The 22,775-nt window shown below is 31.8% G+C and overlaps 1 protein-coding gene across 1 annotated transcript; it reads left to right on the top strand.

The window, feature by feature from the left end:
- Positions 1-215: 215 nt before the first annotated feature.
- LOC128204579 (tropomyosin-like) lies at positions 216-22,101 on the top strand. The gene is made up of 19 exons (XM_052905985.1): positions 216-230; positions 582-644; positions 1,744-1,806; positions 2,710-2,772; positions 3,566-3,628; positions 4,529-4,591; positions 5,374-5,436; positions 6,335-6,397; positions 7,238-7,300; positions 9,004-9,066; positions 9,928-9,990; positions 11,383-11,445; positions 11,914-11,976; positions 12,835-12,897; positions 13,075-13,126; positions 13,437-13,525; positions 18,191-18,390; positions 20,792-20,916; positions 21,647-22,101. Exons 1-19 carry the CDS (start codon positions 216-218, stop codon positions 21,679-21,681), a joined length of 1,335 nt encoding a protein of 444 aa, XP_052761945.1. The 3' UTR covers positions 21,682-22,101.
- Positions 22,102-22,775: the final 674 nt, after the last annotated feature.

The raw sequence follows: 22,775 nt of genomic DNA, 5'->3' as shown, positions 1-22,775 counted from the left end.
TATATTCATCGCTAGGAATATCAATGAATATTCATTTCGAAATACAAACCGAATGTGTAGACTGTTCAAGTCATTTTCTTAAATGGAAATAATAAATTCAGTTTTCATACATTCAATACCTGAAAAATAGCTGAGATCAAAATTATTAGTTTGATGTAAAGTCCATTTTTATTTACTGACAAATATTATTCGTATGCAAGTTAATCTTATTGCAGATGGAACTTTTATTGGTAGGATAGCAGCTATCGATGTGAAAGTACGAGACGTGATCTCACTCATTCATGCTTTAAAATGTTGCGATACCTTTGAATAGTGTTGCTTTGTAAGCACTGTTTACACCGGTGTTATATCAAAGATCTTTATGTATATACGGTATTTTCCATCAATGCTTACCATATTAAATGGTTAACATTGCTTTTTGATCCATTTAGGCACGACAGAAACTCGAAGTGGAGGTAAAACAACCTTAGAAAAGCACTGTTAACACTGGTAAAACATCAAAGATCTCTAAATCTGTATACGGTATTTTAGATCAATTCTTACCATGTTACATGTCTTACACTGCTTTTTGTTTCATTTAGGCAAGACAGAAACTCGAGGTGGAGTTAAAACAAACGAAAGAAGACTTGAATCGAACTAAAAGGGTGAGCAGTGATAGATAAATGGCATTACATGGGCGACAACGAACAGTGTTTGTTAACGATTGATGAATGTATTGACAAACGGAACAGCGATCGCCCTATTGATATATTATTCATTTATATTCGTGTTCTACAGTTGTTATGTTTTATATCTATTAATCGATATGAGTTGTATCTAGCAATCATGAATAGTTCTTGTCATCGATATCTTGTATGTTTTAAGGGCAGAACAATACTCAATATACACCTATCTAAAACGACTTCATTATAATTAAAAACAAAACTGATGAAGGGCGTTCAAAACATGACTAGAACAAACAGGCACTTCTTTCTTTTTGAAATACTGTGCATTTCTTATGAAATATCAAAATAATATTGGGAAGATATATACTCTTATGCATTTTTGAAGCTTTACATTCATCGCTAAGCATATCATTCAATAATTTCTTCGAAAATCGAAACCGAAAATTTAAAGTGTGTAAAGCCATTTTCTTTTATGGAAATCATAAAAAAGTGTTCATACATTAACTACCTAAATTGTATTTTACTTCTTTTGATTGATATACATGGTATATACCAATCATGAATAGTTCTTGTCATTGGTATCATGTCTGTTCTAAGAAAAGAGCAATAGTAAATGCACAGTTATCTAAAACGACTTAATTACTATTATATATATATATATATATATATATATATATATATATATATATATATATATATATATATATATAACTAAAATTAGCGTTTACTACACTACTTGAAATCAGAATATTTGTTCGATGTTAACCACATCTTATAGTCTTTACAACACTGTGGGTATTTAATATAGATTTATTACAGGTAAAACATTTATAAAGATCATAGCAGCTATCGATATGAAACCACGAAACTTGATAAAACACATTCATAATTTAAAATGCTGAGATATCTTTGAGTAGTCTTGCTTTATATAATTGCAGTATATTTCTACCTCGTGTAAGCAAAGCTAACACTGTCGGATTGAAACCGGTATACACTCCAAGCTCTTCAGGTATATACAATATTTTCTATCGATTCCTACATGTTATACATGGCTAACATTGCTTTATGTTCCATTTAGGCACGACTGAATGTCGAGGTTGAGTTCGAACGAACGACACAAGACTTGTATCGAATGGAAAGGGTGAGTAATGATAGATAAATGATATTTCATGGGCAAAAAGAACAGTGTTTGTTAACAATTGATAAATGTATAACACACGAAACAGAGATCGCCCTTTTGATAAACAATTCATTAATATACATTTAATATACTCATTCAGTTGTGTATCTATTACTCTATATAATATATATTTACCAATAATGAATAGTTCTTGTCATTGATATTTTGTATCTTTCAAGAAAAAGCAACAGTCAGTGTAGACCTATCTGTAACTACTTCATTAGTACAAAATATGAAACTGGAAAATGGGCGTTTTCAACATTAATAACTTATCACAGGCATTTGTTTATTTGTTTTTCAATACTGTGCATTTCTAAGCAATTTATTTTGAAACATTCCAATAATATTGGGAAGTTATATACTCGTATGCATATCCTAAGCTTTATATTAATCGCAAGGCATATCATTTAATATCAATTTCGAAAAAAGGCACCGAAAATGAAGAATGTTGATGTCATTTCCATATACGGAAATCAAATACATTCAATACCTCAAATATATCTCATTACGTGAAGTCAAAAAATAAAGGTGCATACATTCAATTCCTCAAATGTATCTTATTACGTGAAGTCAAAATGATTAGTTGGATGTAAACTACATATTTATAGTCTTACCATGTTATGCGTATGCAAGATAATCTTATTGCATATAGAGCATCTATTGGTAGCATAGCAGCTATCAATATGAAAGCACGAAATTTGATATAACTCATTCATACTTCAAAATGTTGCGATATGTTTAAGTAGTGTTGCTTTGTAAGCACGGTAAACACTGGTATAATATCAAAGGTCTTAATGAGTATAAGATATTTTTAATCAATGCTAACCATTTGACATGGCGACTTTTGTGTTTTGTTCTATTTAGGCACGACAGAAACTCGAGCTGGAGTTAAAACAAACGAAAGAAGACTTGGATCGAACTGAAAAGGTGAGCAGTGATATATAAATGGCATTACATCGGCGAAAACGAACAGTGTTTGTTAACGATTGATGAATGTATTGACATACGGAACAGCGATCGCCCTATTGATATATTATTCATTTATATCCATATTTTATGGAAGATCTGTTGTGTATCTATTTATCGATATCAGTTGTATTTACCAATCATGAATAGTTCTTCTCATTGATATCTTGCCTGCTTTAAGGATAAGCACTATTCAATGCACAACTGAAACGACTTCATTATAATTAAAAACAAATCTAGAAATGAGCGTTTGAAATATAAATAGCATATCACAGCCACTTATTTAATTTGATTCAGTGTGCAGGGGAAAGATATATATTTTTGCATCTTAAAGCTTTGAATTCATCGCTAAGCATTTCATTCAATATTAATTTTTGAAATCGAAACCGACAATTTAGAATTTTTAAGTCATTGCTTTATATGGAAGTAATAAATTAATTGTTCATACATTCAATACCTGAAATAAATATCATTACCTGAAATCAAAATAATTAGTTTGATGAAAACTACATTTTTATATACTGACAAATATTATTCGTATGCAAGATAATCTTATTGCAGATGGAACTTTTATAGGTAGCATAGCAGCTATCGTTGTGAAAGTTCGAGATTTGATAGCAGTCATTCATGCTTAAAAATATTGCGATACTTTTGAAAAGTGTTGCTTTGTCAGCACCGTTAATACTGGCATAATATCAAAGATCTTTATGTATATACCCTTGACATGGCTAACATTGCTTTTTGTTCCATTTAGGCACGACTTAATGTCGAGTACGAGTTAAAACAAACGAAAGAAGACTTGGATCGAACTGAAAGGGTGAGCAGTGAAATATAAATGGCATTATATGGGTGACAACGAGCAGTGTTTGTTCACCATTGAATGAATGTATTAACATATGAAACAGCGATCGCCCTATTGATATATTATTCATTGATATCAATTTTCTACAGTTGTTATGTTGTGAATCGCTTAATCAATATGAGTTGTATTTATCAATCATGAATAGTTATTTTCATTGAAATCTTGTCTGCTTTAAGGAAAAAAGCAATACCGAGCTATCTGAAACGACCTTATTATAATTAAAAAACAAAACAACTAGAAATAGGCGTTTATGATTTAAATAGCAAAACACTGGCACTCCTTCGTTTTGAAATACTGTGCATTTCTAGACATTAATTATGAAATAGTCCAATAATATTGGGTATTTATATACTCTTATGAATTTATAAAGCTTTATATTCATCGAAAAGCATGTCATTCAATAATACCTTCGAAAATCGAAACCGAAAATTTAAAATGTTTCAAGCCATTTTCTTACATGGAAATCATAAAATAAGTGTTCTTACATTAACTACCTTAATTGCATTTTACTACTTAAAATCAAAATATTTGTTCGATGTTAACCACATCTTTATAGTCTTTACAACCCTGTGGGTATTTAATATAGATTTATTACAGGTAAATCATTTGTAAAGATCATAGCAGCTATCGATATGAAACAACGAAACTTGATAAAACACATTTATAATTTAAAATGATGAGATATCTTTGAGTAGTCTTGCTTTATATAATTGCAGTATGTTTCTACCTCGTGTAAGCAAAGTTACCATTGTCTGATTGAAACCGGTATACACTCCAAGCTCATCAGGTATATTAATTATTTGTATCAATTCTTACATGTTTGACATGGCTAACATTGATTTATGTTCCATTTAGGCACGACTGAATGTCGAGGACGAGTTAGAACAAACGAAAGAAGATTTGGACCGAACTGAAAGGGTGAGCAGTGATGGATAAATGACATTACACGGGCGAACAATATAATGTTTGTTAAGGCTTGATGAATGCGAACATACGAACAGCTATCGCTCTATTGATAAAATATTACTGTATGTTCTACAGTTGTTAAGGTGTGTATCTATTAATCGATATGAGGTGTATACATCAATCATGAATAGGTCTTGTCATTGATATCATGCCGGCTTTAAGGTAAAAGCAAAAGTCAATGCACAAGTATCTGAAACACCTTCATTAGTATTATATAAAAACACTAGAATGGGAGTTTAATATATAAATAGCGAAGTACAGGCACTTCTTCATTTTAAAAATACTGTGCAATTCTAGACAATTTATTATGAAACATTCCAATAATATTAGGAAGAAATATACTCTTTTGTATATCAAAAGCTTTATATTAATCGCTAGCGATATCAATTTATATTTGAAAAAATAAACCTAAAGTGTGTGTAGAATATTCATACCTGTGATCAGAGTTATTAGTTTGATGTAAACTACATCTTAATATACTGATCATTAATGCGTATGCAACATAATCTTATTGCAGATGGAACTTTTATAGGAAGCATAGCAGCTATCGTTGTGAAAGAACGAGTCTTCATATCACTCATTCATGCTTTAAAATGTTGCGATACCTTTGAAAAGTGTTGCTTTGTAAGCACTGTTTACACCGGTATTATGTCAAATATCTTTATGTATATACGGTATTTTCCATCAATGCTCACCATATTAAATGGTTAACATTGCTTTTTTGTTCCATTTAGGCACGACAGAAACTCGAAGTGGAGGTAAAACAAACGAAAGAAGACTTGGATCAAACTGAAAGGGTGAGGAGTTATAGAAAAATGGTATAACATGGGCGACAACAAACAGTGTTTGTTTACCATTGATAAATGTATTAACACACGAAACAGCGATCGCCCTATTGATATATTATTCATTTATATCCATATACAATAGTTGTTCTGTTGTGTATCTATTGATCGATATGCGTGGTATATACCAATCATGAATAGTTCTTGTCATCGACATCTTGTCTGCTTTAAGAACAGAGCAATGGTCAATGCACAGCTATCTGAAATGACTTCATTATAATTACATATAAAACTGAGAATGTGCGTTTAAAATGTAAATAACAAAGCACATGTATTTATTGAATCTGATGTACTGTGCATTTCTAGACGATTTATTTTGAAACATTCCAATACTATTGGGAAGATATATACTCTTATGCATATCTCAAGATTTTTTTACCGCTAAGCATATCATTTAATATTAACTTCGAAAATCGAAACCGAAAATTTAGAATGTTTAAGTCATTGCTTTATTTGAAAAGACTTCATTATCATTATATACAAAACTGAGAATGGGCGTTAACTACATTACTTGAAATCAAAATAATATGTTTTATATGAAACACATCTTAATAGTCTTTAATATACTGAGGGTATGCAATATAGAGTTATTACAAAACAAACAATTTTAAGGAGTTAAGCAGCTATCGATATGAAACTACGAATCTTGGTAAAACACATTCATGATTTAAAATGTTTCGATATTTTTATTAGTCTTTATATAATTGCAGTATGTTTCTTCCTCATGTAAGCAAAGTAAACACTGTCGGGTTAAAACAGGTATACACTACAAGCTATTCGGGTATATAAAATACTTTCTATCAATGCATATATATTTGAAATGGCTTACATTGCTTTATGTTCCATTTAGGCACGAGTGAATGTTGAGGTTGAGTTAGAACGAACCAAACAAGACTTCGATCGAACGGAAAGGGTGAGCAATAAGAGATAAATGCCATTACATGGGCCGCAAAGAACAGTATTTGTTAACGATTGATGAATGTATCACAGAGATCGCCCTTTTAATAGAGTATTCATTTATATTCATATACTATATTTGTTCTGTTGTGTATCTTTTACTCTATATGAGTTATATATACCAATAAGGAATAGTTCTTGTCATTGATATTTGGTCTGTTTTAACGAAAAGCAATAGTCCACGTAGACCTATCTGAAACAACTTCATTATTATCAAATATAAAACTGGAAATATGCGTCTTAAAAATTAATAACTTATAACATGCACTTGTTTATTTCTAAAATACTGTGCATTTCTAGACAATTTATTTTGAAACATTCCAATAATATTGGGAAGATGTATGCATATCTTAAGATTTATATTCATCGCTAGTCATATCATGCAATATTTATTTCGAAAATAGAGACCGAAAATGTAAAATGTTGATTTCATTTCCCTATACGGAAATTATAAAATAAGTGTTCATACATTCATTCCCTCAAATATATCTAATTATCTGTGATCAGAGTTATTAGTTTGATGTAAACTGCATCTTAATATACTGGCCAATAATGCGTATGCAAGATAATCTTATCGCAGATGGAACATCAATAGGTAGCATAGCAGCTATCAATGTAAAAAGCACGAAATTTGATATCACTCATTCCAACTTTAAAATGTTGCGTTACCTTTAATAGTGTTGTTTTGTAAGCACTCTTAAAACTAGTATAATATCAAATATTTGTATGTATATAAAATATTTTCCGTCAATGCTTACCATTTACCATGGCTAACATTGCCTTTTGTTCCATTTAGGCACGACTGAATGTCGAGGACGAGTTAAAACAAACGAAAGAAGACTTGAATCGAACTGAAAGGGTGAGCAGTGATGGATAGTTTGCATAACCTGGGCGAAAAAGAACAGTTTTTGATAACGATTGATGAATGTAGTACATTCGAAACAGCGATTGCCCTATTCATATATTATTAGTTTGTATCAATTTTCTACAGTTGTTATGTGGTGTATATATTGATCGATATGCTTGGTATCGGTATATACCAATCATGAATAATTATTGTCATTGGCATCTTGTCTGCTTTAAGGACAGAGCAAAACACAATGCACAGCTATCTGAAACGACTTCATTATAATTACAAATAAAATTGAGAATGGGCGTTTAAAAATAATCAACAAAGCCCAGGCACTTTTTATTTTCCATAATTATTAGGGATTTGTTGACAGTAATTTTGAAACATTCCAAACATGTTGGAAAGGTCTATCTATACTCGTATGGATTTATAAAGCTTTAAATTAATCGCTTAGCATTTAAATCAAAATTACTTTTGAAAATAACAACTGAACATTAAGAACTTTTGAATTCATTTTCTATTACGGAAATCATAAAATAAGTGTTCATACATTAACTTCCTGAGTTTACTTCACTACTTGAAATCAAAATAATGTGCTTTATATGAAACATATTTTAATAGACTTTGAAATACTGAGGGTATGCAATATAGAGTTATTACAGATGAAACATTTATAAGGAGTATAGCAGCTATCGATATGAAACTACGAACTTAGTATAACACATTCATGATTTAAAATGTTGCGATATTTTTTAGTGGTCTTGCTTTATTTAATTGCAGTATGTTTCTATCTCGTGTAAGCAAATTTAACACTATTGAATAGAAACAGGTATACTATAAAAGATTCTTATGTCTTATAATATTTTCTATCAATTCATACATGTTCGACATGGCTAACAGTGCTTTATGTTTTATTTAGGCACGACTAATTGTCAGCATTCAGTTCAAAAAAACGACACAAGACTTGTATCAAATGGAAAGGGTGAGCAATGATAGATAAATGACATGGGCGAAAAAGAACAGTGTTTGTTTACGCTTGATAAATGTTTTACACACGAAATAGAGATCGCTCTTTTGATAAACAATTCATTTATATTCATATACTATATTTGTTCTGTTGTGTATCTATAACTCTATATGAGTTATATATACCAAAAATTAATAGTTCTTGTCATTGATAATTGGTATGTTTTGATGAAAAACAATAGTTCATGAAGACCTATCTGAAACAACTTCATTATTATCAAATATAAAAATGGAAATGGGCGTCTTAAACATTAATAACATATTACAGGCATTTCTTTATTTGTAAAATACTGTGCATTTCTAGACAATTTATTCTGAAACATTCCAATAAAATTGGGTATATACTCGTATGCATATCTTAAGATTTATATTTATCGCTAGGCATATCATTTAACATTAATTTCGAAAATAGAAACCGAAAATGTAGAATATTTATGTTATGTCATTTCCCTAATCGGAAATCATAAAATAAGTATTTAAACAATCAGTACCTCAAATTAATTTGATTACCTCAAATCAAAATTATTAGTTGAATGTAAACTTCATCTTATTGTCTTACTAATGTTATGCGTGTTGCTTTGTAAGCACTTTTAACACCGGTATATTATCAAAGATCTTTATGTATATAAACTTTTTTCCATCAATGCTTTCCATTTGACATGGCTAAAATTGCCTTTTCCATTTAGACACGGCAGACACTCGAGGTGGAGGTAAATCAAACGAAAGAAGACTTGAATCGAACTGAAAAGGTGAGAAGTGATATATAAATGACATTACATGGACGACAATGAACAGTGTTTGTTCACGATTGATGAATGTATTGACATACGGAACAGTGATCGCCCTAGTGATATATTATTCATTTATATCCATATACAATAGTTGTTCTGTCGTGTATCTATTGATCGATATTTGTGGTATATACCAATCATGAATCGTTCTTGTCATTGACATCTTCTCTGCTTTAAGGAAAGAGCAATAGTCAATGCACAGCTATCTAAAATGACTTAATTATAATTACATATAAAACTGAGAATGTGCGTTTAAAATGTAAATAACAAAGCACATGTATTTATTGAATCTGATACACTGTGCATTTCTAGACGATTTATTTTGAAACATTCCAATACTATTGGGAAGATATATACTCTTATGCATATCTCAAGTTTTATTTTCACCGCTAAGCATATCATTCAATATTAACTTCGAAAATTGAAACCGAAAATTTAGAATGTATAAGTCATTGCTTTATATAGAAATCATAAATTAGGTGTTCATATACATGAATACCTGAAATAAATATCATTACCTGAGATCACAATTATTAGTTTGATGTTAACTACATCTTTATATACTAACCAATAGTATACGTATGCAAGATATTTATATTGCAGATGGAACTTTTATAGGTAGCATAACAACTATCGTTATGAAAGTACGAGACTTGATATCAATCATTCATGCTATAAAATTTTGCGATACCTTTGAATAGTGATGCTTTGTAAGCACTGTTTAAACCGGTATAATATCAAAGATCGTCATGCATGTACGGTATTTTCCATCAATGCTTACCATTTGACATAGCTAAAACTGCTTTTTGTTCCATTAAGGCACGCCAGAAACTTGAGGTGGAGGTAAAACAAACGAAAAAGAACTTGGATCGAATTGAAAAGGTGAGCAGTGATAGATAAATGGCATAACATGGGCGACAACGAACAGTGTTAACGATTGATTTATGTATTGACATTCGGAACAGCGATCGCCCTATTGATATATTATTCATTTATATCCATATACTATAGTTGTTCTGTTGTGTATCTATTGATCAATATGCGTGGTATATATCAATCATGAATAGTTCTTGTCATGTGTATCTTGTCTGCTTTAAGGACAGAGCAATGGTCAATGCACAGCTAACTGAAACGACTTCATAAAAAGTATTTATAAAACTGAGAATGGCCAGTTAAAACATTAAAATAATGGTTTATATAATTGCAGAATGTTTCTTCCTTGTTTAAGCAAAGTTAACACTGTCGAATTTAACAGGTATACTATGAAAAATCCTTATGTCTATAAAACAGTTTCTATCAATTATAGGTGTTATATATTACCTACATTGCTTTATGTTCCATTTAGTCACGAGTGAATGTCCTTTCTGAATTACATCAAATGAAAGAAGACTTGGATCGAACTGAAAGGGTGAGCATTGATAGATAGATGTCATGACATGGGTGAAAAAGAAAAGTTTTTGTTAACGCTTGATGATTTTATTACATACGAAACAGAGGTCGCCCTTTTGATAAAGCATTCATTGATATCCATATGCTATATTTGTTCTGTTGTGTATCTATTGATCGATATTTGTAATATATACCAATCTTGAATATTTCTTGTCATTGACATCTTCTCTGCTTTAAGGAAAGAGCAATAGTCAACGCACAGCTATCTGAAATGACTTAATTATAATTACATATAAAACTGAGAATGTGCGTTTAAAATATAAATAACAAAGCACATGTATTTATTGAATCTGATATACTGTGCATTTCTAGACGATTTATTTTGAAACATTCCAATACTATTGGAAAGATATATACGCTTATGCATATCTCAAGTTTTATTTTCACCGCTAAGCATATAATTCAATATTAACTTCAAAAATCGAAACCGAAAATTTAGAATGCTCAAGTCATTGCTTTATAAGGAAATCATAAATTAGGTGTTCATGCATGAATACCTGAAATAAATATCATTACCTGAGATCACAATTATTAGTTCGATGTAAACTACATCTTTATATACTGGCCAATATTATACGTATATACGTATGCATCATAATATTATTGCAGATGGAACTTTTATAGGTAGCATAACAACTATCGTTATGAAAGTACGAGATTTGATATCAATCATTCATGCTATAAAATAGTGCGATACCTTTGAATAGTGTTACTTTGTAAGCACTGTTTACACCGGTATGATATCAAAGATCGTCATGCATGTACGGTATTTTCCATCAATGCTTACCATTTGACATAGCTAAAATTGCTTTTTGTTCCATTAAGGCACGCCAGAAACTTGAGGTGGCGGTAAAACAAACGAAACAGTACTTGGATCAAACTGAAAGGGTGAGCAGTTATAGAAAAAAGGCAATACATGGGCGACAATGAACCGTGCTTGTTTACGATTGATGAATGTATTAACATATGAAACAGCGATCGCCCTATTGATATATTATTCATGTATATTCATATACTTTAGTTGTTCTGTTGTGTATCTATTGATCGATATGTGTGGTATATACCAATCATGAACAGTTCTTGTCATTGACATCTTGTCTGCTTTAAAGAAACAGCAAAAGTCAATGCACAGCTATCTGAAACGACTTTATTATAGTTATATATAAAACTGAAAATGGGCGGTTTAAAAAAATAAAATAATGGTTTATATAATTACAGACTGTTTCTCCCTTGTGAAAGCAAAGTTAACAATGTCGAATTTTACAGGTTTACTATGAAAAATCCTTAGGTCTATAACATATTTTCTATCAATTCTAGATGTTATACATGGCTTACATTAATTTATGTTCCATTTAGTCACGAGTGAATGTCCTGTCTGAGTTACAACGAACGAAAGAAGACTTGGATCGAACTGAAAGGGTGAGCATTGATAGATAGATGTCATTACATGGGCGAAAAAGAACGGTGTTTGTTAACGATTGATGAATGTATTACATACGAAACAAAGATCGCATTTGATAAACAATTCATTTATATACATAAACTTTATTTGTTCTTTTGTGTATCTTTCACTCTATATGAATTATATATACCAATAATTAATAGTTCTTGTCATTGATATTTGGTCTGTTTCAAGGAAAAGCAATAGTTCATGTAGACCTATCTGAAATTACTTAATTTTTATTCAATATAAAACTGGAAATGGATGTCTTAAACAATAATAATTTGTCACAGGCATTTCCTTATTTTTAAAAATACTGTGCATTTCTAGACAATTTATTTTGAAACATTCCAATAATATTGGAAAGGTATATATCCGTATGCATATCTTTTTTTTTATCTTCATAGCTAGGCATATCATTCAATTCATATTAATTTCGTAAATAGAGACAGAAAATGTAAAATGTTGATGTCATTTTCCTATACGGAAATCATAAAATAAGTGTCCATACATTCAATACCTCAAATATATCTCATAACCAGAAATCAAAATTACTAGTTGTATGTAAACTACATCTTTATTGTCTTACTAATTTGACGCTTATGAAAGATAATCTTATTGCAGATTGGTAACATAGCAGCTATCAATGTGAAAGCACGAAATTTAATATAACTCCTTCATAATTTAAAATGTTGCGATATCTTAAAGTAGTGTTACTATGTAAGCACAGTTAACACTGGTATAATATCAAAGATCTTTATGTTTAATAATTATATGATATTTCCCATCAATGCTTACCATTTGACATGGCTTAAGCTGATTTTTGTTCCATCTAGGCAGGACAGAAACTCGAGGTGGAGTTAAAACTATCGACAAAAGACTTGGATCGTATTAAATGGGTAAGCAGTGATAGATAAATGACATTGTATGAGCGAAAACAAATATTGTGTGCTAACGATTGATGAATGTATTAACATCGGAAACAGCGATCTCCCTATCGATAAAGTTTTCATTTATATTCATATATTATATTTACCATGAATTATTCTTGTCATTGGAATATTGTCTGCTTTAAGGAAAGAGCAATATTCCAGGCACAGCTGTCACATATAAAAGACTGCTTCACATGTACGTTATCCTTAAATAACTATATTTTATACAGGTACGTTAACATTATTATATTGACAAAGGATTATATTGTATATTATATTATTTAAATTATATTGATAACATTGCTATAAATTGTTGTAATTAATTTTTAATTTAAGGAAAATAATAGCTGGAACGTGAATAATGATGTTTTAACAATAGGATATGCGGTGCTTTCAACCGCTCGATTTTAGCTTGTTGAAAGGATTCTGCTGCTTTTAATAAAATATGTCCGTTTTTTCGTATCCGTTATGAAGCGGTCAGTTTTTAATGTCATTTTATTTCTAAGGGACTCAGCCAGCCGGTACAGTTAATGTCTCAGAGTGCTTGTATGAAGTCATCGAGCTCGTTTTTACAATCCCGGATGGCATTCAGACGGTAATCATTTTGTGTTCTTTACTTTATAAATCACGAGTTTCAAGCTAAAGGATACTTGCTTAAACAGTTTAATATCATTAGAAAATATGTTCATAAAAGTTTGCTCATGAACCAACATTGGATGTATTGTGGCGAAATACTGCCATTTATATACCGATTCGCTTTGCAAAAACTTTCCATGTATTAAAAAAAAACAACACACTTTTCCTTGGCTAAAAATGGTGTAATTCTTCAAGAAAGGTTAACGTTGTCAAGCCAGTCAATGTTACAAGCTTGTAAATTCAGGATAGTGTAAGTATGTATACATTATAGAACAGTTCTGGTGTTTTATATACATTTATATAAAATAGCATTTTAACCGATCTGTTTGTTTATTAGAAATAACTCATATTAGACAGTATACTAATTATTGTTAGTAAAGTTCAAAACACAAAATAAACAGTAAGACAATGCCACAATTGCAAACATGGAAATAACCATTACAGATTTGTTAATACAAATTTAACGTTTTAATTCATAAAAGTCTCTTTAAAGTATTCAGTTTTAAGAGTTCAGTAAGTGAATGCAATACATCAATTTTGTATGCTAATAATGATGTGCATTGTAGTTTCTTCAGTATATTTAATTAAAAAACAACAACGCAACAACAACAACAGTTTATGCCTTGAATGAGAATCGCCGTATACGCAAACACTTGTTTACGTTTTGCATTGTTAATAAATATTATATAATATACGTATAGCGACATGGTATATAGAATGTTCAAGTACGATTTAAATGCTTGCATTATATCATACGAATGTTGATTCTTAGCTCTTAGCTATGTAACCAATTTGAAATGATTTATGGTATTCCTCTAATCATAAAGCGGAAGGACATGGAAAATCACAAAACAGCCCATCCTTTGTAAATGTAAACAAAGTCCAATTTAAAGAACACGTTGATCGAACGATTTAACGAACAATGGGAAAACATGGATTGGGTTCAATAACCTAAACCTCTTTGACCCTGACATATGATCTATAAAAGCTTTTTTTTACCAAGCCCTAATTTTCAGTTGTTGCCAAATTCAAAACAATACATTCTTGGAATGGAAACCATAGCGATTTGTTAAACACAAAACATACATCATGGTACTTATGTGTGTTCGAATGCTTAATTATGCCATATCTGAATGTTGGGTGCTGGTTGTATTCAAAAGCATATTTCGATAAACAAATCCAATGGAACACAACCTTAAAACGTAATGCTACACTTTGATTTAAATATGGCAATAATGTATGTGTAGAGATATGCTATTCTAGTAACAGTATATAATAAAGTAATTAATGTATATGTATTTAATGACAGAAGTTACCAGTTAGATAAAATAAATTTTCTTCAAACAAAACTTAACTATCTAACAAACTAAGAACTAGCATGCGCTGCAAGCATTGTATGTTTTACAGGCATCGAATGCCTTAACATTATTTAAAATGTATTAAGTCTAAACTTATTTTTGTACAACGATTGTGAAAGGAGTTATTACAACATAACGTTAATCACTCTCGTTGGCACGATTTTAAGCGAGAATGTGGTCTTGTGTTGTGGGGGAGACCGGATAACCCCCCAAAAAACCTGCTTGGTGACCACAAACCATACTCACGTGCGCCCGAGCCGGGAATCGAACCCGGGTCGCCTAGGTGAGAAGCGAGTGCGCTAACCACTACGCTAACCCACTGGAACCGGATTTTCAAACTCAATCATTTTCTTAAAAATTCAAAAAAAATCTTATAATTCCTAACTAAAAATTATAATACCGAATTTGTAAAAAAATATTGAAAAATATATTTTTTTCAAATATGCACTTTGTCCTGTATATATTTGAAAAAAAATATGTTTCATTTTTTTTTTACATATTCGGTATTATAAATTTTAGTAAAGATTTCTTTTGATTTTTAAAAAAAAAATGATTGAGTTTGAAAATCCGGTGCCAGTGCGCTAACCGGACAATCTGTAATGGATTTAATCCCGAACACCATAAGTTTATACATGTTTGATGCATGCCGCTTTAATAATCGGAAATGACATTATCGGAAATGACATTTTGGAAGCAATATTAACCACCAAATTAACCAGGTTGTAAATTCGCAAAATATATATTATAATTATACAAAATGACATATGTTGGTTACAAAAAAAGGGATTTTTAAAAAAATAAATTCGTTATTGCAAGTCTTTGCCAAAGTCGAATTACTGTCAAGCTAGACCAGTAAGGTCATGTAATAATTTCTGACACTTGCCAAAAGTAGACAGCAACCATGTTAAATTTTACGATAACAACTAAATGAAGATTTTACATTGGAGTTAAACAACTCTAGTTAAATGGTGCAACACGGTCAATCAAGTCAGCAAAATGAAGGTGTGTAATAGTTATATCATAGCCAGTGCGCTAACCGGACAATCTGTAATGGATTTAATCCCGAACACCATAAGTTTATACATGTTTGACAGTAAGGTCATGTAATAATTTCTGACAGCCGAACCGGCTCGGGCGACCAAGGTCGAAAAATACCTTGATATCGTGCGAAACTTGATAAATGACAAAAAGGACTTTTCGAGTGTACTCGTATATGACAGGGACCATCAAAGTGATGATATGTTTTCAAAGCAGGATTAGTCGGACATTCATGGTGTGTTCGGATAGGTCATGTGCTGATAAAGACAAAAAAAGCGTCATCTGATCGAGCCACAGTTGGCTCAATTGCAAAGACGAGAGTAGCTCGATAGTCAGTAGCTAGAGTTTGAACATCAATAGGTCGCAATTAGACGTAAGCTCAAATTGCAGGCCGTACTAAATGAGCTTGCGTGAACAGAGTAAGAAGACAACAGCGACTCTAACTCCAGTGTTTCGAGTGCAATATCAAGATCCAAGCAAAAAATTACCAAACACTGTGCTCAGTTCCGTCGAAAAGGTGGAGCAATATATGCGGGGTCTTCCCGACGTTTCATCAAATGTTGAGACTAAGTTTAGCCCCGATGCAGCACCATTCAATAACAGGACTTATCAAAGTACGGTACTATTCAATGGACATAAGACTATGACCAACAGTGTGCAGAGAAGCTTGAACCTACCAAAGTCTAAGCTACTGACGTTCACTGGAAATCCTACTGACAACTGTAAATTCATCTGCAACTTTTGAGACTAATATTGAGTCAAGTATAAATGACAGTAGGTTAAGATTGGTTACTTTATTCAATTTTGATATATCTAAGTATCAAAGAGTGGGCAGGAAGATTGCATTTCATACATCGTATGCAAGAAATGTTTGTTTATGTAGAGTTTATAATGGTCTCCCCACTGTATTATGGCTGGACCCTCTGTGACACCATCGCGACTTGAGTTCCCCAAGTGGTCCCAATTCCAGTCATATCTAGACAGTAGACGAGTTAGACACTGTTAAGAGTTCGATACAAGGAGATACCATTGCGATATCTAAGCTCTTTTTAATATAACCGTGCATGGATTAAGGTACCTGCCCAGTGTAAACACTTGATACACTTTTCCCTGTAACCATATTTATATGAAACACTACAGAAACAAGTCCAGTAGTCGAAAGTTTTAACATAAACCCCGTTCAATGGCACAGAGACAACGCCAATGGCATAAATTTAGTGTACTTAGATATACTACTATAATGACCATAAACAAATTTTGAAGAAGTTTTCCTTAATTTATGGTATCTGAAACCCTGTTTGAACCAAGTTTTTAGTTTCCGTAGTGTCAGTATGATAAAGGCTTTGCCGCATTCAGTACTCTCAGTGTTTTGATACCGTATAATGAACGCAAAATTACATATTTTTGAATTTCAAAGCGTGTATAATACATGACGTAGTAAACATACCAAACATTCAAGGTCAAACCCAAGCTATCAGGGTTGTCTTGTATTGCTTGTGGAAAAGGACCGGTTCCTTTCGAAAGGGGAATTCTGAATACATGCAAATACTTAATAAATATTAATAAATATGTTTAAGTCTATGTGAAATATAGTTAATATATAAACGGGGTTGTAATAGTTTCAAACTATCTTAAAAGGTGGTGATTGATTTGCAGAAATTTGTGTTGATAAACAAATGTCAGACAGATCATCATTTAGATATAGGCGTCGAAATAAAAGCTTTTTACAATGCATAAAATAGTTTTCATATTATACCTCGGTGGTAGTTGTTGCTGAACCTGTAAACAAATATACCGAGTTATGATATGATTCCAAAATATGTTTCGTGTGTAAGTTCAAAGTCATCATCCGAAAAAAAGTAACCATAACCCCTCCCCCCTCAATTAAAGTTATGATTGCACATTCAATGTATAGAGCGTTGAAACTTATGGAATTTTCGATAAATCTATTACCTGTCTAACAGTTTTGAACAATTAATTGAAATACTGTTCATGTGTCTGTCTTAGTTGGCGGGAATGTACACGATGTGAGTTTCTGCATACAAAGCCGTTTTTTTAACTTAATTACTGTACATTAAATATATGTTTACATAGTATTTAGAAGTGATGAACTTAAGTTGAAATATTTTTTTTACTAATATGACCACACTGAAAGTATAATGCAGACGCTGTGATTATTATATCAATTACATCACGTATAATATAACGTTTGTCTTCCCTACTTGCAGAGACTCCATCCGTCCCCGGGAAAACCGTATAACGGTGGCACGTTCACAGGGCGTTTGAGAGTAAACGATGAGGAAAACAAGGTGGTATGTAGGATGTTGAAGGCGGCTTTCAGGAGGGGACGGATGTTCACCTTTGGGAATAACGGGGAAATTGTCCTAGATGGCGTCTCATTGTATGATCATCAACTGATTGGATGGAGGTTATACTATTTTGCAAATATAGTTAGTCTTCTGAGTATGTTAAAGGTGGCGTTCAGGATAGGGCGAGTGTTTACAGTTGTGAAATACGGGAGTTTGTCCTGTAGGGCGTATCTTTGTATAATGATGCAGTGTATGTTTACAGGTATGAATACTCTTAACAGCTGTAAAAAGAGTCAGCTTAGGATCGGCAAAAGAGCATGGGTGTTCACTGAATGAAGGGAAAGTTGTCCTTGGGCCATGATTGCGAACAGTCTCAAGTCCCAGTCGAGACTCAGACTAAGAAAATACTTTATATGGAGGAACACAAAATCATACTTCCACTGCATTTATCAAAAATATGTAAAAACTAGAAAATCATTCAAATAGTTACATATTTCAGCAAATTTAACCATCAATGCTCTGATAGAAGGAAAGATACATTGAAATGAAGTTTTGCCATAATGAGTATTGAGTCTGAACCCAGACTTGAGACTGTTTGTAATCACTACCCCTGGCGTCTCGCTGTTTAAGGGTCCAGTCTCTGCGCGAAACGCAATTGTCATTGAATTAATGTCACAAACGTCAGCCTAATCATTTACTGAATTTACTGCACTGCCCATACGAAGTGTTTTCCGCTCTTTTGAGAGAATTTACAAGATGCGAACATTCATCAAATGACACAAAAACAATCGATCATAGTATCATGAATACATTTTTTAAAATGCAATACCTATCCTTACCGTTTTCATTAGAAACGGTAAGATTCACCATGGTCTGAAAACTGGACGCTTAAGTAGTGTTTAGAATATGATAAAGTTCATGGATGCATTTAATTGAAACCCTTGCAAAGATTTAGCTCATGAATAAATTCAATTGAAACGCATATGCATATTTAACGTTAACTTCTTTTGTGAATCTTAATTAATAAAATGTTGATAAAAAATCCTTCTCTGTCGTGATTGTAGTTGAAAATGATCACAGTGACTTCTGAATACTGTAGCGTGTGATTTAAGATATTTTTTTTTATTAAGGAAACACATAAATTGTCAACGATCTCGTAAGATACTCAAATATATAACGTATCCTCATACTATTTTGGTACTACCTAAGTTGTTTCATGCGCAAGCCGTTTTTGGACTAGAGAACATTCAAAAAAGGTAACTTCATGTTCGATTTCAGTTTAATAAAAGCAAATATATATAAGTTTTATGTATAATGTAGTTTTTCTCGTTTATAGTTAATTTTTGTTATGAGATTATAAGTATCTTTCATGGCCGAGAGTGTAAGATTCATTTCGAGGCGAGCGTAGGTTGTTTTGCGAAAACGAGGTTTATCGAGTTTCCTCAAAACACCCTGCGCGAGGGCCGGGATGAAACTACCTTACACGAGCTGCTATTGTAGATGCTTTTTATCGCACCTCAGTTTAACAAAATTAGATAAAAAATGTAATTTTTGCTGGAACTCTTTTGTGCTTAGTGAAAAAAAATGCGTATGGATATGTGATAATTCGTGGTTGTCATGGATATTCGCACAGTGATTCACATTATGTTAGTAGTCAAATCGGTCTCAAAATAGTTCTACGGAGGGTGAAGCATTGTTTCTTGAAAGGTGCGTGAAAACTGTTTTATGATGACATTTGAAGCGAGAAATATTTAGCGTCCTAAATATAGCCACAAGACACGGTTTTCATGATGCCACAGACGACTTTCTTCAACAAGGGAGGTAATTAAAATATGATGAGTTACATACGGGCATTTTATCTTCGCCCGTGGGCAAAATAAGAATTTTTAGCATGTTTTAATTATTGGATCTACTTATCCGAGGTGGAAAAAACAAGTAAGCTTAGAAATGGTGCCATAATTTAACTGGGTAACAAGGTATACGGTTAAAGAAGCTTTCAGAGAACTAGCTTTGTTGTTGGAATATACCGTTGATACTTCTTTGCATGTACATTTCCTATTCTAAATACAATGCTATGACGTTTCTCCACGATATTACACGTATTTTAAAACGTTGTAAAACAATGACACATATTAGACTGTATAAATGCGAAGTACGTATTTATTTTAAAGAAAACCTGGCGGACACGATCCTTGGTAGTGTTTTATTGTTTGATAATATGACGTATAAATTCTTGTTTAACGGTGACTATAGAAAGAAGAGTAATGTAGGGGAGGCTGGAAGAAATATATTGGTACAGAAGAGTTTGCTTTCTTTTGAAATGTATGTATTAATGGATTTCAAACAAAGTGAATACGTTGTGTGCAAAAGTGTCATGTTCTATTATTATAATATTATGAACGAAACTTCGCCTACAAAATGATGGTTGAGTCATAAAATAGGTGGACACATTACGATTTAGAGTTAACTTTTCATGAATATACTCTTTCGGTCTTATTATAGCAAAACTTTTATTTTAAGGTCGTATTTGTGGGGGAACTACGCTAAATACATACAGACGGTAAAAGAAGAGCTCATAGTCAAAGGCATCACAGAGGAGGACATTGATCAAACGGGGAAGTTGGGAGAAACATTCACTGTTGATGGTCAGTGACGATTCCACTTCGATCTTGATTAGACTTTTGTTTTCGATACTCTAACTACAAATGTCCTATGTTCAAATAAAAGCATTCTGGTGTTGTATATAACATGGTATGCCAAAATTCAGACTTTCTCGCAACCATCAATTTCGGTTTTGTGCCTTTTTCACGTTTAGTTTGGAACTGCATATCTTCTTCGCACTAAAAAAAGTTTAATTGAACTATTGATAACGTCATAACTTTAGCATTTTGAGATCATTATCAAAAGTAATGACCTTGCTGCCAATAAAGTATTACTTTTCTAAAAACAAAATAACTATATTTATAATAAATCATATCTTAAAGGTTTAATAAAAAGAAATATTGTATTTCCATATCACAATAGTTCAAATTGTGTTTGAATATGCAATTTCCATGTAAAAAATTATAATTCAAAACGTATTAAAACACAATGGTAATTAACAAGACATTACATTATTCAGTATTTTCTTCAAATTAAATATTATCTGGATTTAGTTTTCCTTAGTGGTTTTCTTAAATAGTATGGTTTCGTAAACAAAGTATTATATTTCCATGTCACAATATTCCATAATTGATAAAGTAGGATTTTGTGTTTATATCGTTTGACTGTTTTAGAGAATGGTATGTGATTTTCAGTAAGTGGGTGGGGTATTTGTTATGTAAATTGTTTGCACTTAGAGGATTGCAATACATTCAAAGATTTTAAATATTTCAGGTTTATCTTTGATCGAAGCTTTTCCGAGTTCTTAAATGCGCTGATAGTGGAGTGGGCAGACACAGCATTACAGAGACGAATGAAGAGCTACTAAAGACGAATCTTAAAAAACGGACTTTCTGTCGATTGTCTGTGAATTGCTCTTGTGTCTCTCTCAATGACCTTATGTTGGAGCGGTTAAAATGGTTAAGGTTCAAAGTTCAATGGTAAAGTTTACAAACCTTAGGGTCTTTGGTCAAATAAGAGACAAGCACTTCTGTCCTCATGTTCTTACATGGAGAAGCATTTACAACTTTTAAAGTTTCTATTTTCCATATGTATTTTTATCTATCACTTTTTTAACTTGCTTTTAATCAAGCGTTATTGATGCGCGTGTGGCCTGTCTAAGTTGTTTATACGTTCTGTTTTTATTGTGTAGTGTCTTTTGGCAGTTGTTGTAGACGTGTTACGTTAGAAAAGAGCGATATTAGAATGTGTAATATTAACAGAGATTTGCTGATAAATTATTACAGATATTGTAGATATATTTCAATGATATATGTAATTCCTCATTATTGTATTTCAGTTTAAACTGTGAATGCTTAAGTCATTTGTCTAAATACTAATTGCAAAAAAATTCGGATTTCAATATTTGTATTACCTTCATTTCTATTAAGTCTGTATTAATTGGCCAGAAGACACTTAATATCTTATAAAGTCTTATTTTGTCTTATTTCATATCATTCAATTTTGTTTTTGAAGCGCAAGTATGTTCCATTGAAGTCATACATATCATAATATGGTATCCAATGTACTGTTGCTGTTTTATAATAGAATCACTGAATGTAGTTATTGACATACACAATTGAATGTGAGTTATGAAAATGATTTGATTTACTCCATATCATGTCTGTTTTGTAATATTATTGCACATAATAATCGGAAAATAAAACCGGATATACTCAAAATGCTTGGGTTTCTACTTGACCTTGAATATGCATAACACTTAATTGTTAAAAGATACGTGTTCAATGTCTAACCTCATTGATCTGTATCTCATTGTATCCATTTTTATTGTAATATACACATGTACATGCAATTACAATCGCCCAAAAAACTCTGTAGTTAGGCGTCCAAGACCGAAGATCAT

Source organism: Mya arenaria, chromosome 10, assembly GCF_026914265.1.
Source record: "Mya arenaria isolate MELC-2E11 chromosome 10, ASM2691426v1".
Classification (NCBI taxonomy): domain Eukaryota; kingdom Metazoa; phylum Mollusca; class Bivalvia; order Myida; family Myidae; genus Mya; species Mya arenaria.
This window is presented reverse-complemented; position numbering and strand designations above follow the sequence as displayed.

Bases quoted from the DNA above. Each gene is read 5' to 3' on its own strand.
- LOC128204579 (XM_052905985.1), top strand. The intron at 3,629-4,528 runs GTGAGCAGTGAA...TGTTCCATTTAG, and splicing joins ACTTGGATCGAACTGAAAGG to GCACGACTGAATGTCGAGGA. The intron at 13,526-18,190 runs GTAATCATTTTG...CCCTACTTGCAG, and splicing joins TCCCGGATGGCATTCAGACG to AGACTCCATCCGTCCCCGGG.